Source organism: Engraulis encrasicolus, chromosome 2, assembly GCF_034702125.1.
Source record: "Engraulis encrasicolus isolate BLACKSEA-1 chromosome 2, IST_EnEncr_1.0, whole genome shotgun sequence".
Classification (NCBI taxonomy): domain Eukaryota; kingdom Metazoa; phylum Chordata; class Actinopteri; order Clupeiformes; family Engraulidae; genus Engraulis; species Engraulis encrasicolus.
In genome coordinates, this window is record NC_085858.1 from 21,458,563 (window position 1) to 21,482,829 (window position 24,267).

Genomic DNA, 24,267 nt, shown 5'->3' on the forward strand with positions numbered 1-24,267 from the left:
TATCCGCTTCTGTGCCCCTGGGCGAAGGGGGAAGTACAAGCATGAATTGGAGGAAGAAGTGGGAGAGGGTGACTGGATGGAGGGATAAAGAGATGGAGGGATAGAGGGAGGGAGGGATAGAAAGCATTGGCACTGGCATTGGCACTGGCACTGGCACTGGCCCTCTTCTCGTGCTGGTGGTGACGGATGAAACAGGGATGCCCTGCAGGGGGAGACATGCTTCATGTCCTCAGATCCTTCCTCTTCCTCCCTGCTCTCCCCTTCTCCCCCTTCTTCCCTTCCAGTCCTTTCCTTTCCTTTCCTTTCCCTCGTTCTACCCCGCCTGATGACAGAGGTGTCAATCCCCGATCCAAACCCTGCCATCACCAATTTCAATCCAGCCAGTTCTGAATTCTTACAGTGCCGCTTATTGCTGTAACGAGCACTCAAGGCAGGTACTGCACATGAGTTTCTCAGTTAAGTTAACTGTGTTAGGAAGACAAAAAAGGCAGGCTATTTTAATTATTATTATTATTATTATTATTATTATTATTATTATTATTATTATTATTATTATGCATCTGGGATGTTTACCTCTGTATGAGTGATACAGACAGATGAGAGGCATTGGGTAGGATATCTGTGTGTGTGTGTGTGTGTGTGTGTGTGTGTGTGTGTGTGTGTGTGTGTGTGTGTGTGTGTGTGTGTGTGTGTGTGTGTGTGTGTGTGTGTGTGTGTGTGTGTGTGTGCGTGCGTGCATGTGTGCGTGCATACAGTTGTGTGTTGTGGTACTGCTTTAAGTGGCTAGTGAGGGGTAAAAGTCTTAATTAGTCTGGAATCTTGTCTTTGTGAAGAAATGAGAATGCTGGCTTGGGTCATGGTGGTCCATAATCCATAATCAACAAAGTCACTAGAATGTACAGTTAACAGACACAGGTCACATCAAAAGTTGTAGCTTTCTGGTATTGGCAGCCAGCCAGTAAGTGCAATGTTCAACAGATTAAATTTAAACCCCATGAATACTGTATAACAAAGTGGGAGAGTTCAGTCAGAACATGTTGTGTACTGTACATGTATCCAATAAGTTGTAATCCCATCGCCTTAGTGTGTTGACTTATTCCGCCTGATGTTTTTGTTTCACACGCAGAAGAATGAGAGGAAAACCGCCCTGCTCTTTGGCAGCACGCCCTCCAACTAGCTGTAGCGTCTACAGTAACTACCAGAGACCACCCTGAACCAGGAATGGCTCGGCAGCCATGTCTATTTTTACTGTCACGCTCATCCCCAGCCTTCCTTTTCCTTAGGGCAGAGATGACAAACTCAGGCCCGGGGGACAAATCTGGCCCACGGAGTCATTTTATTCAGCCTGCGATATAATTTCAAAGTTGCATTACACTTGGCCCACATACACCATCCATGTTTAGTGTATTAAGAGTTGAGGACAGTGAAACAGCTCACACTCACAGAATATGTGTGCAGGCATATTTGAACTAAGCTATGATTGTGAAAATTAAATATGAGTATTAAATGCATGTGTGCATAATTTTAGTCTGTTTTCTTTGCGACTTCGCTCCAGATTCGCTCCAGACTCACTGCTTGGCTCGCCCCACTCAATATGGCCGCCTTCCTTGGCTGACTGGTGTGAAGGGCGTAGCAGTAGTAGTGGGTGTAGTAGTAATAGAAGTGGTGGAAAGTGGTGGGAATGAGGCTCTTGTGGCTTCTGTTGGGTGTTTTCTAGGTCTGATGTTCTGGAGTCTATTTCCTGTCATTATTATTCGATTTACTAAACAATGTGTCCCATAGGAACTCATTAAGTATGGCTATGTCTTGGACTGATGCAATATACACAGACTATTAACTGGAATGTTAAGCATATAAAGGAAACATTTTCTCTTATTCAATTATAGCAGTAGCCTATTTGCATTGGAATTATGTGGTTATTTCTCAAATTGATTTATTGGGCACAGAAACGCTATTCACTGGAATGGTTTATATTGCAATCATTTGTGAAATTTTAACATTCAAACCATATTAGTAGATTTATCATAGAAAAAATAATTTAGCATGAAAAAGCAGAGAATTTATTATTGTGCATAAGAGTGTGTGTGCAGGCCAATTGACCCCTTTACAAGTTACACCATCACTAGACTACACGCGCATTGTTGACTCAAACACACACACACACACACACACACACACACACACACACACACACACACACACACACACACACACACACACACACACACACACACACACACACACACACACACACACACACACACACACACACACACAGTTCAGACCCTAAAGAGAGAAGACCTGACGTCCTGAAGCGTGTACGCTCGAGATTCTAAAAAGTACACTTGTTACGCTATTCAGAGAAGGAATAGGCTTTTCCAGAGGCATAGGAGATGTTTTTTTGGTTACAAGAAATTACATCTACCAACTGGACTGAGAACACCATCAGGAATGCCTGTGTCTGTGGCGACCACTTCATATCTGAAGTTATCGTGACCATCGATTTTCTTATTTAGAAAAAAAACCCACCTGGCTACTTTCTTTACAAATGTGCGTTACATGGTCAATTCCGCTCCAACAATGCGCGCGCTGCCAGATTTCGTCACATCCGATTTGGTTGCTCTGTCTCAGGGGAGAGCTTTGAGCAATTTCATGTTTGATTGAATATGTAGCAGCAATAACCTTTCATTCCACCAGAGGGCCACTGTCAACCAGTCATGACAGTAACCCCATAGTGGCCAGAAGAGATTGCCACCATACGCAGTGCACAACCCACTGACGTCTACAGTATATTCAGGTCAATGGCACAACCCCTTTCCTCAGTTGGTGATGATGCAAACTTGCTTGGAAATGCACAGAGCTTTCACACAGAGTTGAAAAAAGATCACTTTCTGGATTTCTGAAAAGTAGTTGATGACTCATTCTGTTAAACGGCCAACACCTGCAACTCAGCAGATTTCAGATTTTCTTGTGTAAGTTTTTGAGGAAGTACTTGAATGCTTAAGTGAATAGGCCTAACTTTATCTACACTGGGATTCTACATTAGGGCAACGAACTGGCGAGAGGCAGACAGAATGGATTTGCAGGCTTGTGAGTGTGTGTGTGTTTGTGTTTATGTGTGGTAAATGCCTGCTCCACCCTGATAGGTGAAGTCCCCTCCCCCTCTCACAAACGAGCTACCTGCCTGTGAAAGTATCAGGGGAGTCGACTGAATGAAAGCAGGACACAAACGACGCAGGTCAGCCACAAGAGCAAGACAGGGGACCTCAGGGACCAAGCCAAGCCAACCTGAACTCAGTAGTACCTCATTGAAGACAACACGAGCAGCTAAAGCTGAAACCTAACCAGCTCCATCCAAACCAAGCCAATCCAACTGGCTAGACAGGTTACCTCTCTCAGTGCAGTGAGTGCTCAGTCACTCCTCCCTCCCTCCTTCCCTCCCCCACACTACAACAGCCACCACTCCTGCTGCTGCTACTGCTGTCTTGTACACACAGAGGAAGTAGAAGTGTGGCCGTGTGTGTAAACGAGTGTTACTCGGAGTCTGAGGAGGTGAGAGGGGAAAAGAAGACAAAAACAGTGTAGTGGGAGATAAGAGAGAGGAGTGTAGGCTACCTGAAGACGAGGAGCTGAGAGAGGCAGAGACAGAGACAGAGAGAGGGAACCGCCAAGATGCCAGAGGAGGAGGAGAACCACTACGGGAAACACGGTAAATGCCAACAACACTTACAGGTGTGCTCCTTAGAGTGTGTGTGTGAGAGAGGGAGATAGAAACAGAGAGACAAAGTTAAAAGAGTAGCAAAAAGAGTGAACGAATGAAAGGAGGACAGAGAGAGAGAGAGAGAGAGAGAGAGAGAGAGAGAGAGAAAGAGAAAGAGAGAGAAAGAGAAAGAGAGAGTTTCTCATACCACAGGTGTTTGGAAGAGCCTCGAGCCTCGAGCTGGACAGGAGGGAGGGAGCGTGTGACAGATATGAAGTGTTTTTTTTTTGTTTTTTTTACTACTTTGTGGGTTACTCAGCTGTGCTGTTTCCCCTCTGAAACTTTAGAGGTAACTGGTGAGCAGTACAGGACTGGAGTTCAGTGAAACCGGCCAAGGTGGTGCTAGCCATGGGTAGAGAGAGTCTGTGCCTTGATGGAAAAAAACACAATCCAGTGGTGCTGCCATTGTTTGCCTGTTTGTGTTGGCTGGAATTGAAGCCAGAGAGGTGGTGCAGAGAGGTCAAGGCATGTTTGTTTGGTAGCAATTTACCGTCTTATTGATTTTTCCATTTGTACGTCTTGGTAGGAGCTTTACTTCTGTTTGTTTGTTTGTCTTTCGTGGCTTTTTTGGTTTGACCCGCTTTTCCGTCCTAGCAAGCACTCTAAATTCTCGACATACATGCCCCCCCCCCCCCCTCTCTCTCTCTCTCTCTCTCTGTCTCTCTGTCTCTGTCTGTCTCTCTCTTTCTCTCTCTCTGTCTGTGTGTCTCTCTGTCTGTCTGTCTTTCTCTCTCTCTCTCTCTCTCTCTCTCTCTCTCTCTCTGACACACACATCCACACCCATACACATTCTCACTTTCTGGTGTGAACGCTGGCTGCTGCTTGGTTAAGAAGGTGTCCTGGCGTTCACAGCAGGCCTTGTGTTGTGGCACCCTTGTGGTGTGCAGTAGGCTGCAATAGACATGTGTGTTTGTAGAGGAGCCTGCCTGCCTGCTGTGTCCTCAGACTTGCAAGAGAAACTGAGCAGCATTACCTAAACGGCAGGGCCAGTAGAGTAGCCCTACATGTATTATTGATTCTGGGTCATCCTCAGAGGCCGAAGATCACACACACACACACACACACACACACACACACACACACACACACACACACACACACACATATAACGTACGGATCAGTGTCTGCCGTGGTGATGGCGGTGGCATGAGAGAGACTGGGCTGTTTACTGTCAATATTTAGCTGTGGAGAGCTTAGCGACACGTATTGTGTGTGTGTGTGTGTGTGTGTGTGTGTGTGTGTGTGTGTGTGTGTGTGTGTGTGTGTGTGTGTGTGTGTGTGTGTGTGTGTGTGTGTGTGTGTGTGTGTGTGTGTGTGTGTGTGTGTGTGTGTGTGTGTGTGTGTGTGTGTGTGTGTGTGTTTGTGGACATTTGAAGTGAGGTTTAGATTGAAAGAGCCATCTGAATAGGCTATGCAGTAGGTTCAGACTCGGAGTGTGTGTATTTTCTTTGCTTTCTAGACTTTGCAGAATATTCTGCAGAATATTCAGGCAATTTCTAGGGTTTTTGTGTTTTTACTATACACCAATACTACCCACGTTCGTTTGTTGACGGTAGCATTGAACTTGTCATCTGTGAGTGCTCTTTTTGTTTAGTTTAATCAAAAGCGTCTTCGGAATATAACCCGGTGTGTATGTGTAACCCTCAAAGGCACCGTTGTGCAGCTTTTTGAAAGAAAAACTAAGTGTTTGATGTAGTGCTGACTGTCGGGCCTCATCTACTGCATATTGTTCAAGTTGCTCTTGAAATGTATTTGCTCTCTTTTGAACTGTGTCTGTTTCAACTTGCTCCCCGCTTTTGAGGAAAGAGTGCATTTTGAGTGCTGTCACCTTTAGTTGGAGTTATTCTGGGTCGCAACTCAAGCCCTCCGTTATCAAAGCTTTCATTTGACCTTTTATCAACCTGCCTTGTGGCTCATTTTTATCTAGTGTGTGTTTTTTTCCAGTCAAATTCTTGTATCTCTCTTAACCTCAACTAACAAACCAGCCATTTCTCCCTTTGGAATTGTTTGTGGATGTCACCACGTCTCATTCCGATTGTAATTATCTCAACTCTTTATCTTCACTTTCCTTGCTTGCCTTTGCTACTTTCTCTTAGCTTTTGTTTGTCTCAGGCATTATATTTTAAATGTGAAACATTGTTTGACTGACTTTCAAAACAGTAACACTCGTTATTATATCCAAGTAAGGTCATAGGAATAGGAGCAGCATGCCCCACTTAGACGGCTTCAATTTCCTTTTAATAGTCCTGGACAAACATCAAAATACACAGACGAATGCACTGAGAACAAGAACTGAGAATAAGTTGCCTCTGAAAGAAGCTTTGTAAAAGGAAAGGGCAGCCAGCTCGATTTAAGTTATCACATCAGCCGTGATGAAGTTAAGTACATCATGAACCGTTACCAGTATCATGTCAGTGAATTGCTACCACAAAACTACTGCATGAGATATTACACAGGCGTGTGAAGCCTTTGATAGGCATTGCTCCTTGTAGTAAATCAAAGAGGCTGGCATTAAAATTAAGAGCAAAAGACCCATGAAGACCATCTTCACACAAGAGAGAAAGACAGAGAGAAGAAAGTGAGCGAAAGAAAGCAGGCAGGCACCGACATATGAGCATCACAAAGAGCAGAAAGATTTGGACTAGCAATGCAGGGCCTCGAACATGCACAAGGAGTTGTACATGACAGTACAGCACTATGATCGATTGTTATTTACACCCCTAATGAGGGACATTGGATGACACTTGTTGAGGGCTTGTTGATGCTGCGCATGCCTGCAGTTACCAAGTTGTGAAGGCCTAGCAATCTCTGACATACAGCGAGAAGGTCCCTTTTGTGAAATTATCGCAGGACAGAGAGATGCAGGACCCCGATGCGAAGCGGATGGGTCTACTTGATCTCTCTGAAGTCATGAGTCTGAGTCTTGGCCATGTAAATCCAAGCCATGTAATTTCCACACACAGTCGATTCCTTCGTGTCAAGATCTCCTAGAATCCTAGATCAAATGCTGTAATATGGTCATCTTCTCTACAAATCAAAAAACGTGTTACTAGATTTGCCAATGGTTACCAGTGGTTGCTCCTACAGTAGCTTCCCCTGCTGTAGATGTATGAGGGAGGCTATGGAAGATGAGTGGGCAGTGTTTTTGTTGGTCTCTGGGTTCGTCCTCAGTACAGGCGTTGTGTCAGCAGTTAGGGGAAATCTGCTTTGGTGCTGTCAGGCGTGATGGGAATCTGAGGCGGGAATTGGGCGGAAGAGAGAGAGAGAGGGAGAGAGAGATGGAGGAGTGAGAGAGAGGGAGGGAGTGAGAGAGAGGGTTCTCTCCAATATGCGGACTCCCGTCCTCAGCTTGTGGCCTCGCCTTTCACTGATGCCCCGCCTCCATGGAACAAACAATAAAGTGTCCCTGCCGTCAGCTTGGCCACAACAACTTTTGGGGGACTGTTTTTATTCACCATCCCCATTGCAAACGAGAAAATGACATTAGAATTACGCTTTTGGGAGACATTGAAATACACTTCTGTCGTCCGTGACGTCATCACAAGGTCACAAGCGTGCGAGGGAGGACGAGAGTTAGGATATTAGAAAGGACCCAGAGAGGGAGTAATGGAGGGAGGGAGGGAGGGAGGGAGAGAGAGAGGGAGGGTCAGAGGAGGCCCCTTGTGAATCACTAGGGAGGCATGTAGTGGGTTGCCAGGCGTGTCTGCTGCTCGCTGGAGGGAAGAGGAGTCGCATTACACTGCCGGCTCTTTGGGAATGCCAGACATCACATTTTACAATGGAGACCCACATGACATGATCCCCCTTGGCAAGGGCTGTAACGCATGCACGCGCACACACACACACACACACACACACACACACAGAGCAATAACATTCCTAATATCTCTCTAGTGCAATTCTACATTATTATAATTATACAATTATATACTGTGTATTGTAATTTTACAGTGTCCTTGGACAGCTTAAAATGGTCTTTGAATCTTATTATGATGATGGCAATGGCTATCATTATTATTATCATTATGGCCAAGTAAAAGTGATATTGGTCCATGGTCCACAGCGGTCAAAATTATCATGATATAATTGAATATGTTTACTGTAGATCTAATGGTGTCCCCAGGGTTACACCGAGTGATCAGGTCTTGTATTCATGGACTCCCTCAATATCTACACTATGTGCTACGTTCATTTTCCACACAGTTGAAACATGTTGTTCCGCAAGATAAATTATCCTTATATGCAGCCATTGTACCTTTCATATCATTTAATTTCGTAGTATGCTGTGGTTGAGGAGCTACTTAAAATAACCTTAAAATGCCTATTCTGTGTCCCCACCATTACCTGCGGTCGTTACGGAGGCCATCAATGGCAATGAGCTGTTGGATTATCTTTGTTCTCCATGATGACTAAAGTCTAATGTACAGTCGTTCTACTTCAGTATTGCACACCACCAATTCACACCCCTACCATCAGGAAGAAGATACCCAAGGCAATATCCCATCCCGTGCAATACCACATGCTTTAGAAATAGCACTACCTACCCACCAGGCTTGTACGAAATTCCGAATGGAAAGAATTTCAATTCAAAGTAATGCCATAATACGAACACTGGGTGGTGGTGTTCTATGTACTTTCAATGGGTGGTGAAGATTAAATTCAAACAAATTCAAGGTGATGGCATCATCTAGTGTTCGTATTATGGCATTATTTTGAATTGAAATTCTTTCCATTCGGAATTTCGTACAAGCCTGCTACCCACAAGCCATCCGCCACTTGAATAATGAACTAGCACTTAACATTCCACTACCTGGCCTTCCTACGTACCTCTCTTGCTTACTTTGCACAGTGTAACTGTTTTGTGTTTTCTAGATGTATTGTTGAATGTGTGAGCTCACCAAAGTACATTCCTAGAAACTGTATTTTTGATGCGGTTGATATGGCTAGTAAACTTGAAACTTGAACTTATTGTAGCTCGGTAATATCTTGGTTAGTTAATGAAAGTTGCCTGTACTTGTGTCTGCAGGCGAACCCAGGAAGTATGACCCCACCTTCAAAGGACCCATCCACAACAGGTAAAGCACAACTGACACGATAAATAAAACACCTCACTAGAGTACACTACATAAATATGCAATATACACAACAGGTAAAGCACACCTGACACTACCTTACATAATATGCAACATGTTAGAGGTATTTCTCTTATCCATTATAGGTATTGACCACCACCCCTTTTTCTCTTCTCTCTCTTTCTTCTGAATCTTAATCTTTGACTCTCTCTCTGTCTTTCTCATACTCTCTCTCTCTCTCTCTCTCTCTCTCTCTCTCTCTCTCTCTCTCTCTCTCTCTCTCTCTCTCTCTCTCTCTGTCTTTCTCTCTCTCTCTCTCTCTCTCTCTCTCTCTCTCTCTCTCTCTCTCTCTCTCCAATGGCAGGAGTTGTACGGATGTGGTGTGCTGCATCCTCTTCATTCTGGCTGTGCTGGGCTACTTTGCCGTGGGCATCCTGGGTGAGTGAGTGAGACCCTGCTGAGGTGCCAGTGACGTGACCTATATGCAAATGCTACTGACAAGGGACGAAATATGTGCAAAGAACTAAAACTTCAGTTGTTGAATATAACAACTGAGCAATTGTGCCTCTGGCCAGTCAAAAGCATTTCTGTAGTCAAAGGCCATGCTATCAGGTGTGTGTGTGTGTGTGTGTGTGTGTGTGTGTGCGTGTGCGTGTGCGTGCGTGTGTTGTTTTTGCATGTGTGGAACACTGATAAGCCCAACCCATTTGCTAGCACTCTGTGTCTGTCATGTTTTGTGTGTGTTCCTGGACTTTGATGCTGTGCCAGGATAGTGGCCAGTCACGTACAGTGGCCCGTAAGGAATCTGAATGTTGAGCACAGTCAGTGAAGTTGCGACCCATTCCAATGGTTTAGCAGTTTATCGTGAGGTCGCTTAGACATGCTAGGTCAAACTGCTATATCATTTGGCTAGTCAAAATGTGGATATACTTTATATGCACCGCACAAAATGTACAGTAGGTAGCCGCTGTGTAAAATGAAATGTATAATGAATAGGGATGCAAATTATGGATGAATTCTCTTAATTGTTAATCGATAGACTTACAATTATTTTCTAAGCAGTATTTTTTTCTCCCTCTCAGTGTTTCCAAAAAAAAAACCTGATTAAATCTAAAAATTCAAGTTGAAAAATGAGACCAAATGCTAAATTTCCCTGTAAACATTTCTTTTCATATTATTAAGTCCAAAGGGTTATAGAAACGCTCCCTCTCTTCACACTCCTCCACACACACTTACTGTAGTCTTGCTCATTTCACCTGGGTCTCTCGCCAGTCGAGTTGGTGATTAATATTTTAACTAAAATGGATTAATTGTTGACATCCCTAATCACTGTATAACTGTGTTGCATGTTTTCTTCCCTCAGCATGGTCCCAGGGAGACCCTCGCAAGGTGATCTACCCCACAGACAGCAGGGGCCAGTTCTGCGGACAGGCTGGCACCAAACTGGAGTAAGTGCCTCAGGTTATATGGCATGCTGAAGCACACTTTGCGGCTAGCTTGCGATTGTGTCCCTCTTCCAGGAATGTTAGCCCATTTTCATGATAATTTTGGAAGCTAATATTTGACACTTCTTTTGCAAAGATTTTATATTATGAAATATTTTTGCCATTATTTGTAAATAGTTTGTACAGTGAAGCAGAAGGTGCATCTCAGTCTCAACCTCACCAGTCATACAGTGACCGCTGATCCCTCCGCACTCTATACAATAGCCCAGTGGTGGCTCTGTGCTGTAGTGCTTTGGAAATACAACACATTGCCACACCCTGGGCTGGAGTGCAGCTGAGTAATCATTGTGATATTCTGAGCTATTCTCTCTTTCGCTCGCTCTTAACTCATGTGCTCTCCGCTTGTAACAGGAAGAGGACCAAGCTGTTCTACTTCAACATCATGAAGTGTGCCAATCCCATGGTGCTCTTGGAGTTCCAGTGCCCCACCACTCAGGTCGCTGTTCTGACACCCCATAGCCTCCTCTTTTACACACACACACACACACACACACACACACACACACACACACACACACACACACACACACACACACACACACACACACACACACACACACATACACCCCCACATACACAGACATACAAGCATGAATATACATGTGCCTACACATACATACAGCACAGTGCAGTATACAAACACACCCACATACAGTATTCATTACATATTGATGTAATTTTGCCATTGGTCTGTGTACTAATCATTTGGTTTGTTTTGTCTCTCATCAGCTGTGTGTGGAGAAATGTCCGAAAAAATTCCTGACCTTGGTGAAGGCCAAATTAATCCCATCAGACTGGTCCTACTACAAGGACTTCTGTAAGGAATCAGACAAGATAGATTCAATGGTGAGTGTAGCCACTGTTGTCAGTGCTGTCTGTTTGTGTGTCTCTGCATGTGTGCATACGTCTGTCTGTCTGTCTGTGTGTGATTGAGAGTGAGAGAAATTTAAAGACACAGAAAGGATCTGTAAAGTTGGTTTTTTAATTTATTTTTTTAGACAGCACCGCAGATACTGAAAGAAGGCCTGTGTCCTGCTATGCTTCTGCCCAGCAAGTCATGTAAGTCTCACGTCCAGGATACCCATACGTTTCACATACAGCATACAAATCTGCTTGCCATCCTAATAGAATGAGTCAAAGAACACACATTTTGTCCATATGGGCTCAAGGTGCATTAAGGTCCTACATAAGCTTTATCCAACATGTATTATGCTCTTAATTTGACTGAGAAAATAAACATAGTATCATTAACAAATAGCAATAGTAATCATTCCAAGTTTTTTTGTAATCCCTAGGTATGTCTAAATGACATTTTAGAAATCTACAGATTTATGTTTAGTGGAACATACTTTTTTTCAAGGTCAAAGTTGGAGATTTCCCATTCATTTTTCCACTACATATCAATTCGTAGATTTTTAATATGTGATGCAAGGGGGTTTAAGGATCACTTCAAAGTAGGAACCATTACTATTGCAATTTGTCCTGGGTTTTGACCTTTTTATAGCTAGATTGACTGGCCTAATAGGTCAGATAAAATACATTTCTGTCAGGTCCATTACAGTCAAGAGACAAAAATTCTGAGTGTAATTTGGTGGTATGACTTTGTTCAGAGGAGTCCCCTGATACCATTTCATCATGATGTTCTCCAAACACAAGTGTGTACAGTGTATGGGTATGTGTATGTTCAATGCTGTCATGGTAAATTCTTTAAGGGGGCTCTGAGTCTGGATTGTGGGATGCTGTACCACCTGCTATCCTCTGTAACTTTCACAACTCGTTTAGTGAATCAAAACTATGTGTGCAGAAAACGAAGGTTATGTATATAACCACGGTTCTATGAGTTCCGGATGACCGCCAGAGGCGGTGCTTACAGCACATGGATATCCATGCACGTCAGTGCAGGTCGAGTACTTAGTAACAACAAATTCACTTGTGACCTGGGTGACGTCACCCGGTGACCCCGGGATCGGGGTCAAAAGAGCAACGCACCCAGGAAATGTCCTCTTGGCAAAATTTCTCGTGTACACTCCGAGTGACAGCCAAGCTCTGGCGGTCATCCGGAACTCATAGAACCGTGGTTATATACATAACCTTCGTTCTATATCGTTCCTCCTGACCGCCAGAGGCGGTGCTTACAGCACATGGATGACCAATACCAACAAAGTCATGAGGAGTGCCTAACCGTCGTCAGTGCTACTGAGACGGACTTGAAGCCACCGCAGTCGCCACAGGATAATGAGGGACGACATCAAGACAATAAAACCTGGTGAAGGCGCAGCCGGATGCCCAGGAGGCCGCGCCGCATACGCCTCCACACGTACCATAGGCCACATGCGAGCCAGTGCAACCTGGTCTAAAGGGCCCACGGGCTGCCAAAGTGAGAACCACAGGGGCAGCGCCAACCTGGCGGGGAAGCAAAAGGTTCATCCGCACCACCCTGTAGCCGTACCAGACGGCCCGGTACCACCTCCGGGTCCAGCCGCCATGGATGAGGCGGAACACAGGAAAAGAAGGTCAGCAACAGAGTCCTGTACGATGTTCGCAAGTGTACACCATGACCGAGGCGAGTGTCACTACCACGGACAAAGGCAGAGTAAGCAGCTGGAGACAATGCAGAACAGTCTGCGGCATTGGGACATGGCGGAGGCAAGACCATGTACCCATACCTCAAGAGGCCACAGCAAGCGGAGGCCGAGGGAAACGACGCAGGATGCCGGGGTCGGCACACACACACACCAACACCCGGAAGGAGTATAGCGTCAGGAAGGAGCGCGTCCAATGCCGGCACGTAGGATGCCAGCAGCAGGAGACCTCGAGACGGCGGTCCAGGAGGCCGCAAGTCCAGAACGGGGCAAAGCCCGCGCCATGACGGGAACGGCAACTGAAGTGGAATAAAACCACATGTAAGGAACCGCAGCGCCCAGAAGGCTACACCACAGTGCAGCAAGTGGACGGACCAAAAGGGCGTCCAGAGATCGCTGGCAGCAAGCAGAGGGCCTCCCAGCATGGCTCAGACAGGGGTGCTGCGCAAGCCACAGCAATCACCGTGCCATGGTCCGGTTCGGCAAAACCTTGCCCAGTACTCCGGACACATAGGCCTGCAACCAAGAGTCAAAGAGGCAGGCCCGGGCAGGCGGGTCGGTCACAACGGCCCAGGGTGGCCGAGAGACGGCCAACAAGACATGGGGCACCGAGCACCCATGCGTGCCTCACGCAATGTTGCATCACAACTCCCGCAGATGAACACATCCGCGACGTGACATTGCGGCCAGGCCACAATGGCCCAGGGTGGCCGAGAGACGGCCAACAAGACATGGGGCACCGAGCACCCTGGCGTGCCGCACGCAATGTTGCATCACAACTCCCGCAGACGAACACATCCGCGCCGTGACAGTGCGGCCGGGGCAGTGTGCCTCCAGGCTCAAGACCTTGCACGCAATGTTGCATCACAACTCCCGCAGACGAACACATCTGCGACGTGACATTGCAGCCGGGGCAGCGTGCCCCCAGGCTCAATACCTGAACTGGTGAGGCAAGTAGAGCGTCCAGAACCGGGCCAATACCCGGGAAGGAGTCAAGGCCATAGGTGGAGGCCTCCAGTATGCCGGCCAAAGTCTGATCGCCAAACCTGTGCGCAAAGCGCATACGGTCAGCCACATACGTAGACGGTCAGCCACAACACACACAGAGCCCTGTAGGGGGGCGTCGGTACAGAGGGAGAGGGCCGTCCGCCCGACGAAGACAGTCAGGCTCTCCGAAGCCCTGGCAGAGAGTATGCAATCCCCTGGGTAGACACACCAGGAGAGAGGGCAGGGTGGCACGTGCTGCCAAGCAGCAGGTGCAGCCACTGCAATAGAAATGTGCAACAGGCCAGGTGGGAATGGCAACAAGCCAGGCCCAGAGAAGGCACGAGACGACACAGGGCGCACTCGCCCGCGATAAGCGAACCATCATGCCCCTGCAGCCGATAGCAAAACATGGGGCCTAACCATCCATACACCGTAGTAGCAGCCGTAGGGGCGCAGTCACCCACCGGCGCTTGGAAACAGCGAGGAGAGATCACCCACGAGGCGAGCTTAGCGAGACGACGAGGAACAGTCGTCAGAAAAAGGCAAAACATGCAGCAGGGCCGCCCACGTACAGCAACAGAAGCTGTAGTGGCACCATCATCACCCCTGGGGAAAGCGATCCCATGAAACAGGGAAACATGTAAGGCAACAGAATATGGAGCGGGACCACTCCCACATACATGCCGTAGCCGCAGTGGTGTAGGCACCAAGGGCACCCCCCAGCGAGGCCATGGCGAAGTCACCAAGGGCCTACGGAGGACAACAAGCAGCAGGCTGAAGACAAAGAAAGCAGACAACTGCTTCGGGGCAGGAACGCTCACAAACAGTGGCATCAGCCACAGTGGACCTCCAGAGGGCCAAGGGGCGAAACGGCCAAAGGCCCTGCAAGGTCCGAAGGACGATGCGCCAGCCATAGGGCAGTGGGCAAAAGCGGACAATAGGAGGCAGAGCGGAATCACTCGCATACAGCAGCCGCAGCCGAAGTGGCGAGGGCACCAACGGCAACCACAATCAGCCCACGGTGAAGCCGCACACGGCCAAACGGGCCCCAGAGGATGACGCATAACAGTCCAATGATAATGCAGACGAGCAGAAAACAGGGCATGGAGCGGAACCACTCACACACAGCAGCAGCAGCCGTAGAGGCGTAGACACCAACGGCACACTCAAGGAGCCGACAGGCGGGACCGCCCACGGCCAACATGGTAAAGAGTAGCGAGCTACACAGCATGATCTGGAGCGAAGTCACTCCAACAGCGGCAGCAGCCATGACGGCGCGGGTGCCCTGGTGTGCTCAAGAAGCCAACGGGCGAAACCGGCCACTGCCAACCAAAGCCTGGATAACGACTCGTATCAGTCGCAAGGCGATGAATAAAAGGAAGCCAGGCCGCAGGACAGGGAGCAGGACCACTCACTGCAATGCAATCATGCAAACCATGCACATTCGATACCATCACAAAGGTACCAAGGCCCACACATCAGCCTGCAGCAGCCGTCAAGGCGTAAGCGCCGGTGGCATCATCAAGAGGCCCACAGGCGAAACCACCAGCGGCCAAACACCCAGGAGGACGACACTAAACAGTCGTAGGACAGAGATAACAGTAGCCAGAGCGAGATCACTCATGCACAGGACCACCACAACGTACCGTAGCTGCACAAGTGGCGACGGCATCAAGTAGCCTACAGGCGGAAACGCCCACAGCCAGAATGACACAGAAGGACGGTGGACAACAGCCGTAAGACAACGGAGAGAGGTAGGGAACAGCGGACGAGCGGGAACACTCACGCCGTACAGCCACGCAAGGGCGCAAATTGTGCAAGCATGTAGTGCCACTGTGTAACCCATGCGCACAGAAGAACGGCAGGATGTCTGGACCCCATCAACACACCATAGCAGGCGCAGTAGCGCATGCGTCGACGGTAGTGGAGCAGCCTACAGGGCGGAAAACACCCATGGCCAGAAAACAACTCAGGGAGGCCACGTGCAAAGGTCTGAAGATCCCGGAGGAGTGTTCAGAACAGAAGGCGTGACTGAACCATCCACATAAAACAGAAATAGCCGCAGTGGTGGGAGCACCAGCGGGATTCACAAGTAGTTCTAGCCTCAGGCGAGATCACCCATGGCCACACAAACCCAAAGGGGCGTTGTGGAGCAGACCTCAGACGATGAACAAAGTTGAACACATCGGACAGGGTGTAATCATGCACACACGGTAGAAGCAGCCCTCGTGGCGGAAACGCCATCGGCATGCACAAGTAGTCCCAGCCCCAGGCGAGATCACCCATGGCCAAACAAAACAGTCACCAGACTGGGAACAGAGGTAACGCAGCAGCGCTGTACCAGGTACATCCTGAAACAGGGCATACCGCCGGTATCGGCGGCAGGCAACCGGCATGGCGGCAACAGAAACCGGCGACGTCGCCGGCATGCGGTGTGCAAGCGAGAACACTGCCACCCTGTGCCCTCCGAGCAGGAGGCTAGAGGAGGGGAGGTAGAACGTCCAACACTCCAAACAGCCAACACCACGTCCACCCTGCGGCGCGCGTCAGGCGGAGGGCCCACACATGATCCAGCAACATGCAGGCCGCACAGGCCAAGCAGGTTAAACCCCGCCACAGGCGTTCCCAGGAAGGAGGGGCACTCGTGAGGGTCGACATCCGTCCCCAGGACCACCCAGCAGTCGGCGCAGCAGTGGGAAAAAAACCCAACATGGAAGTCGGTAGGCAGCCGAGGACACTGGGCTGACAAGCAAACAATGCAACATACACACTAGGGCGAGGGCACCCCAACGGAAGTCAATAAGTAAGCCAGCAGGGAGGCGAGGACACCAGGCAGGCGAGCAAACACTGAGAAAAAAACACATAGAAGGGGCGAGAGCACCCCAACGGCAGGCAAAACACATGCGTACAAAAGCATACAATGCAAAATATACACCAGGGGTGAGGGCATCCCAATGGTGGTCAGTAAGGAAGTCAGCAGGTAGGCGAGGACACCGCACTGACAAGTAAGCACTGAAAATACACAACCCAGGGAGCGAGGGCACCCCAATGGCAGCCAAAACATATGCGTGTAAGCACACAACGCAAAATATACACCAGGGGCGAGGGCATCCCGATGGCGGACAGTAAGGAAGTCAGCAGGTAGGCGAGGACACCGCGCTGACAAGTAAGCACTGCAAATGTAATGTAATGAAATGCAATGTAATGTAATGTAAGCACTGCAAAGACACAACCCAGGGGGCGAGGGCACCCCAATGGCGGTCAATAATGAAGTCAGCAGTGAGGTGAAGACACCAAGCTGACAAGCAAGCAATGACACAAACTGCACATTGCAGTTGGCACTGGGCAGGCGCTGTCCAACCAAAGCGACTCACAGTAGGGAACATAACCACAGCCAACATCACTAGGCTGCAAGAAATGCACAGCAATACAAGTGCATGGCAAATACACATCACAGGGGCGGAGGCACCCCAACGAGGAGACAAGCAAACAAACGACCAGGCGACAACTGAGTGATTACACAGGCAGTTGGCAGAATACAATAATACCATAATACTACACATGGTAACAGAATAATAGAACGGTGCGTGGCCCAGTAGGGAGAACACTAGCGTCAAGTGCAGACTAACCATGTAAACGATGGAGCTGGCAAGTAGCGGTGCGAGGGCCCTTTGGCGAGAACACCGGGGCAATGCAAATTGTAGATGAACCACCGCCACGCAGACAAGGAAGCCGTAATGTCAAGCGAGCACGTAAGTAACGGCAACTAGAACTTAACAGAACGCGCCAACGCAAGCCAGCCCGTGGACAGGCACAGGCTGAAGGCGCAAGTACACTAGCGTATTACCAATAAGTTAGCAACGTTGCAACAGTTTAAATAGTTGAGAAAGGATCGAACTATAAACTGAGGAGTCGTCGTGCGCCATAACCGCTTATCAAACAAAACCAGCGGGGGAACACTGGAAACAAAGCGAGAATCAATGAAATCTGAATTAAGCAAACGATAGCGGCGCACCAACACCACGCAAACGCCATGGTCTAACAAGCAGTTCAGTCAGCCAACAGAGAGGCGACGTTAACCACAACCGCTTACCAAACAAAACAGCGGCGGGAAACACCGCTGGAAAGTTGGAACCAAGCGGCGACAGAAATAAGATATTAACAACACGGCTTACCTCCAAATGAAATGCCGGTGGAAGCCATCAGCGGCGTGAACACCGCGTCGGGGCGAGGGATACAACAGGTAGCTTAGCCCAACCGAGCGAGGACACTCGGCAATGAGGCAACGCATTACCTCTACGCAAACATGGGATATCTGAGGAAAACGAAGGGGACCAAAGCGCAGTTTCTTGGGGGATGTAAAAACACAGCCCCAATCCCGAGGGTAACGAAACCGACAGGCGCTAGTCCAAAATCCAGTAATGTTACATTTCACAGCACTCGCGACCTGCGATGATACGCGAGAAATGAAAAGAGGACATTTCCTGGGTGCGTTGCTCTTTTGACCCCGATCCCGGGGTCACCGGGTGACGTCACCCAGGTCACAAGTGAATTTGTTGTTACTAAGTACTCGACCTGCACTGACGTGCATGGATATCCATGTGCTGTAAGCACCGCCTCTGGCGGTCAGGAGGAACGATATAGAACCACACTTGCAATAGCTTCCCAGCCCCGTCTCGCAAAGCCTCAAGAATCGAGAAATTACAGTACACATTACAGACACACACTTGAACAAGAGTGTGGATTTTCAGAAATGTACTTCCAAGGAAAGGAAGTTCCATTAGAACCAATATTACATCGATATGAGCTATCCATCCACCAGAGCTACCAAGCCATTACAGTGCACTAGAATAGCACCTCCAGGGGTTAGGATGGAGGGGTTGGGTTGAGGCTCATGGATACAATGATACAAGGTATTAATTGTCCTCATGAACTCAAGAATTGATGAGTAATGAAATGTTTTTTTTGCTCAGAAAGTCCCACCAAGGAAAAAGAAAAAAGTAGAAGTTAAAGTTTCAAAAGTAAAAAATAAACTAAAAAGCCAGATTGAACAATTGGTAGCTACAGTAAGCTTGACTAAGCAGCCCATATCAACAGAGCACCAGCCGACAAATGGTTGAAGGTTTTGCTTGATGTGGCTCTAATCCACTTGTCCTCTGTTTAGTCACCCGCAGGTGCTTCCCCGCTCTCAGCCGGAAGGGAAAGGATGTGCTCGTGGGTAACCAGACGCAGTTCAACGATGGCACGAGTGACCGTCCAGCCGCGGACCTCATCGACGGTGTCAAGTAAGTGGGGCACCCTTCCCAGTGACCTTTAGGCATCTCCGGTGATCCTGACGTATACAGGCCTCTCTAGAGAGGGGAAAAGTATTGTTTTCTGTTTGTTTGTTTGTTTGTTTGTTTGTATGTTTGTTTCTCTGTCTATCTGTTTGTTTGCCACACCACATTACAATCTCCTGACTGGATTTGCACATCATTTTCAGAAAAATGGGTCCAGGTCAAAGGTCAAAGTCTGACAAAGGTCAAACCAATGGCCAAATTGTCTGCTTGGTTGCTGTGTTTATTGTGCACTCCATTTCTTATTTTTATTTGATGATGAACCTCTGCTTGTGATGGTCAACAGGAATGCCTCTGTGGTGATTGAGGCGCGACAGGTAGCCATGAAGATCTTTGAGGACTACACCCAGTCTTGGTACTGGATCCTCATGTGAGTCGCATTTCGCCCACTTTTTCACCAAGTTAACGATGTAGCAACACATAACTGTGCCCTTATGTGGCCTTTCTTATATAGGATGTCTTATTCCTTGTTTTGACAACCACCGCTCTAAATTAACTTTTTTTATCACCAGCCAAAATGTCTCGTAGATGTTAATCTTACTAGCCAAACACACACTCACTAATGGGTCAAAGTGGCTAGTAAGTTGGTATTTTCTACCTGCCCAACTGAAATTTCACCATTTGGCCGGTTGGCTGGTGTTAATTCAGAGCCCTGCTGCCAACTAATTGTTGCTTGATTATGACCTCTCTTCTCAATTAATTGCATGTATCATTTAGTAGGGAATTCCATAGTCACATACATAGCTCCAATTAGAAATGTAATGCCATTTGAATGTGAATGAATGCAAGAATATTCAACAATAGGGCTGGGTATCGCAGCCATGTTCCTGTATCGATTCGATTTCGATTCTTAGGGCTTTGAATCGATTAATCACGATTCAATTCGATTCCATTCGATTAATTCCGAATCGATTCAATCCGTTCCCTTCTTGGTGCCAGGATTTCCCCCAAAAGATGCTGTTGCCTATTTTATATAAAAATGTCAAAAGGCTGTGGCTGGACAGTGTCAACAGATTGCTATTTTGTAATAAGTAGGCCTAGGCCTAATTGACTAATACCTACTGGGTATTTTCCATAGACCTAAATTGAACAAAAAGAACCAAAAAATCGATTTTGTGCCCTGTGAATCGATTATGTGAATTTCGATTCGATTCGATCGATTATCGATTAACTCGATTATTTTACCCAGCCCTATTCAACAATTCTGTACACACAAAAATAGTCAATATTTGCACCATCACATATGTAACATAATATATCTTGATCCTTGACATCTATATCATTTCAATCACCCTCACTGTGTCTCAGTCGATCAATCGATCAATCGATCAATCAATCAATCAATCAATCAATCAATCAATCAATCAATCAATCAATCAATCAATCAATCAATCAATCAATCAGCCCCTAAGGCAGCCATGGTCTAATGCAGTGGTTCTTAACCTGGGGTGCGGGCACCCCCGGGGGGTGCGCCAGAGATTTCAGGGGGTGCGCAGAATTTTGTTTGTGTTGAGGTTGTGACCAAAATTATGCATACAAACATTGTAGTCAAATTAAGACCAAATTATAACATGTTATGGTCTCCATTTTAAGTCATTAAGGCAATGGTTCTCAAACTTTTGCCATCATTCCCGCCTTCGGAGGGTCTGGATGCTTCCGAGCCCCCCCCAAGCAATAGCAGTACTCGCGCAGACTGATTTTACTGTCGCTGCGCTGCGCAGAACCAAAGGAAAGGTGACTATTGAGATAAAACAAAGAGGGACGTGTGTTAATTTCCTATGCTATTCAAATTCATGATAATTTATATAATGTTGGCTATAACGTTGAAATGTATTGATTATTGGAGAGACAGGAAATCATTTTCTTGGGTGGGGGAAACCAAAATCAGATGTCACACGCCCCCCCTGCAATGCCTCCGCGCCCCCCCAGGGGGGCTTGCGCCCCACTTTGAGAAACACTGCATTAAGGTATTGATTAATGTCTCAAGCAAAAAAGGTTAAGAACCACTGGTCTAATGGTTAGGCTGTTGGACTGTATTTCATAGGGTTGCTGGGCTAATACCCACCCTTACGAATCCCTTCCTCCCTCCATGGCTGGAGTGCCCTTGAGCAAGGCACCTATCCCCACACTGCTCCAGCAACTGTAACCAATACCCTGTAATATCTGTAAGTTGCTTTGGATAAAAGCATCAGCTAAGTGTAATGTAATGTAATGTAATGTAATGTAATGTAATGTAATGTAATGTAATCCATCTGCCCCTCAGAGCTCTGGTGCTGGCCATGCTCCTCAGCCTGGTCTTCATCGTGCTGATGCGTTTCCTGGGCGGCATCATGGTGTGGGTCATGATCGTTATGGTCATCCTCGTCATCGGATACGGTAGGTTTCCTCATCTCCTCATATTGTGCGTGCCTGTACTTTCACATGTATATGTCTGTGTGTGTCTGCTAGTGCATGGTTATATGTTGACTGTTCACTTTTGGCTTAGCTTGGGCACAATCCCTGGTGTTGAACAAGAAAGTGACTTTTTGTCCTAATGTTTGCACACTTTTCTTTTAAAAGGAGTGTGCAAAACTTTTTCTCAAATATGACTGCTCCCTTTGACCTTGATGTCTGGTATCCCAACCTGGTTCCTTGAGCTGTCTGCTGTGTTCACTCCTGTTGTGCAGGTATCTTCCACTGCTACATGGAGTACGCCTCCCTGAAGGGGGAGCCTGGAGCCAACATCACCCTGCAGGAGCTGGGCCTGCAGATGGACTTCTCTATCTACCTGCAGATCCGACAGACCTGGTTGGCTTTCAGTGAGTGAAGCAGATTGAACTAGCCTGGCTTTGCCACCCGTAAAGCTCCAGTCGGTTTAGACTTCCCTCCACGTTACGTGGAAGATGGTTAATATGGTAGACCAAGATAAATCAAACCACGCCTACACAATGCAAAGGAGTGTGCTCAAGCTCGGTCTCCTAAGGGGGCATTGTCCCCTCCTTGTTCTTCCCTTTCTGTGCCATTTGATGACAGTTTGCATAAGATGTGTGCTACCACCAGCATTAAGGGAACCCCATTTCAACCTCCACTGGTCTCCTAAAGGGGCGTTCACCTGACGTCACATGGATCCCGGAAAAGTACTGGCTTGAATCGCTTCTACCTTACCCACTGTCTCTGGTTACATCTGACAAATTCTCTGGGAGGAGATTGTTGTATTTGCCAGACAACTGACCAATTAGAGAAAACGGGGGAAGGATGAGGGATGGGGCAAACAATGGCACATCACACACTTGCAGATTACAGGTCACAACCAAACACTTATGATTGGGTAGAATCAGACCTCTCCCATCATAATTGTTCCTCAGTTCAGCCATTCCAGACTCTCTGTATAAATCAAATTAGTACATTAGTAAGGGCATGGTAAGACCAGATTTAAGATTGAACTGCTTGCGTTTATGCGCAGTATGATTAAACAAGAAGCCACGAGAGGCCGTGGGTTGTGCTCGATTTACAGCGGGTAAGGGGAGTGGGGCATGACACAAAGCGGAGTGCCGTAAACGTTCCCTTACCCGTTGTAAATGAAGCACATCCCATGAGCTCAAGTGGTTTATTGCTTATCTAACACTGTTACACTTAATCGCTGACCAAATTTCTTTAAAAACGCTTTATAACAATTAATTTGCCCCACGTCGCTCAGTTGACAAGTTGAGGAAGTGATTGGTTAACCTGGCAACCACTACTGGGCGTGCGTGCGTTCGTCGTGCTGCCAGACACACACTTAGCTACAAAAACTAAGCAAGGGCCGATAAACATTGCAGGAATGAAACCTCTTTGCAATCACACTAATACCCAACCCACAGATGGTTATGAGAATATGTTGCAGTTGGGTTGGGGAGTCTGCAAGAAGAGCACATCTTTGCACCAACGTAGATAAGCCGGGTCTATCTTAGACGCACATAGAATCTTCATTTGGAATGGTGTGGGTTTACGCCTGATTTACCACGGTTATCAGCCAATCAGAATCGAGAACGAGACAGCAGAATGTTAGATAATGGGTTTCAAATGAGCTTGCCTTATCTTGCCTTGGGTGTGGAGGTGCTAATATTTTTAGGGGAAAAAAGTAAAATGTATGGGTGTAAGGAAGCGCAACTCACTTTAATGTTAGGGGTTGCTGCTGGGTCTTTTTTAAGCATGTGGTTTACGGCAGGAAGTTGCCCCTCCCAGCTGGGAACCTAAACCAGCACTTTCACCGTAAAGGCAGAGAGGCTGTTTCGTTAGTACGGCTGATCACAGATCACATTAACAAAGAAAAAACATGCACATCGGTCTCAAAAATGGGACCAGGGACCAGCAAAGGCACATGAAAACATAAATGAAGTCCACAACACCAAGCTCCCGTTTCTCTAATTTGACGTATCAGGCAACATGTCCTTCATCAGATCACACCAACAGCCCTAGTGATTGCTCTTCTATCAGTTAGTGTCCGATATTTAGGCATCTGGTGGCCTTGCCATGCTTTCGCTTACACAAGATTGAAGGTTATTTTATTGGTCCAGCAGGAAGGTCATCGTTGTCATTCACACAGCCACCATATAGCACACAACATACAGTATAATACCAACCAAATATACAGCGCTGAGAGTACAGACATCACAGAGACGGTGCATGACGAAAGTGCACACTAAAAATGCATACCTATGTGCATCCCTCCACGTAGGTATGCACTTAAGGTAGGCACTTTATGTAAGAGAAGACATCTTCTTGTATGTCAGCAAGTTAACTGTTTTGTTAATGGTCTGTGAGGCTTTGTGACTGGATTTTGTGGGATAACTACTTTTGGTTCTGTCCATGTTTGCTTTTGTTTTCTTTAATTTGATTGGTTGATTGATGTATCGATTGATTGATTGTTCCAACTACCATGTTCACCATAAACATAATGATATACAGGTTATGTGCAACTTTCTGAGCAATGCTGCCGGGAAACATAATGACTGGCTCAGAGTTTTCTGGAATAAAACCTTGCAAAATGTCATCTTCAACTGCCAT

At 47.2% G+C, this 24,267-nt stretch overlaps 1 protein-coding gene across 2 annotated transcripts in view; it reads left to right on the top strand.

The window, feature by feature from the left end:
* The window catches only part of LOC134434847 (choline transporter-like protein 2), a 45,474-nt gene that overhangs the window by 10,640 nt on the left and 10,567 nt on the right, over window positions 1-24,267 (top strand). The window contains exons 1-11 of one of the 2 annotated variants that reach the window (XM_063183481.1): window positions 2,935-3,709; window positions 8,787-8,835; window positions 9,197-9,270; window positions 10,196-10,280; window positions 10,689-10,773; window positions 11,067-11,183; window positions 11,336-11,396; window positions 19,071-19,191; window positions 19,529-19,612; window positions 21,506-21,618; window positions 21,909-22,040. In XM_063183481.1, coding sequence (XP_063039551.1) covers window positions 3,673-3,709; window positions 8,787-8,835; window positions 9,197-9,270; window positions 10,196-10,280; window positions 10,689-10,773; window positions 11,067-11,183; window positions 11,336-11,396; window positions 19,071-19,191; window positions 19,529-19,612; window positions 21,506-21,618; window positions 21,909-22,040 — 958 coding nt within the window. In that variant the 5' untranslated portion in view covers window positions 2,935-3,672. Of the gene's footprint in view, window positions 1-2,934; window positions 3,710-8,786; window positions 8,836-9,196; window positions 9,271-10,195; window positions 10,281-10,688; window positions 10,774-11,066; window positions 11,184-11,335; window positions 11,397-19,070; window positions 19,192-19,528; window positions 19,613-21,505; window positions 21,619-21,908; window positions 22,041-24,267 lie in introns of those variants that run through there. The other variant, XM_063183488.1, reaches the window with a different exon arrangement.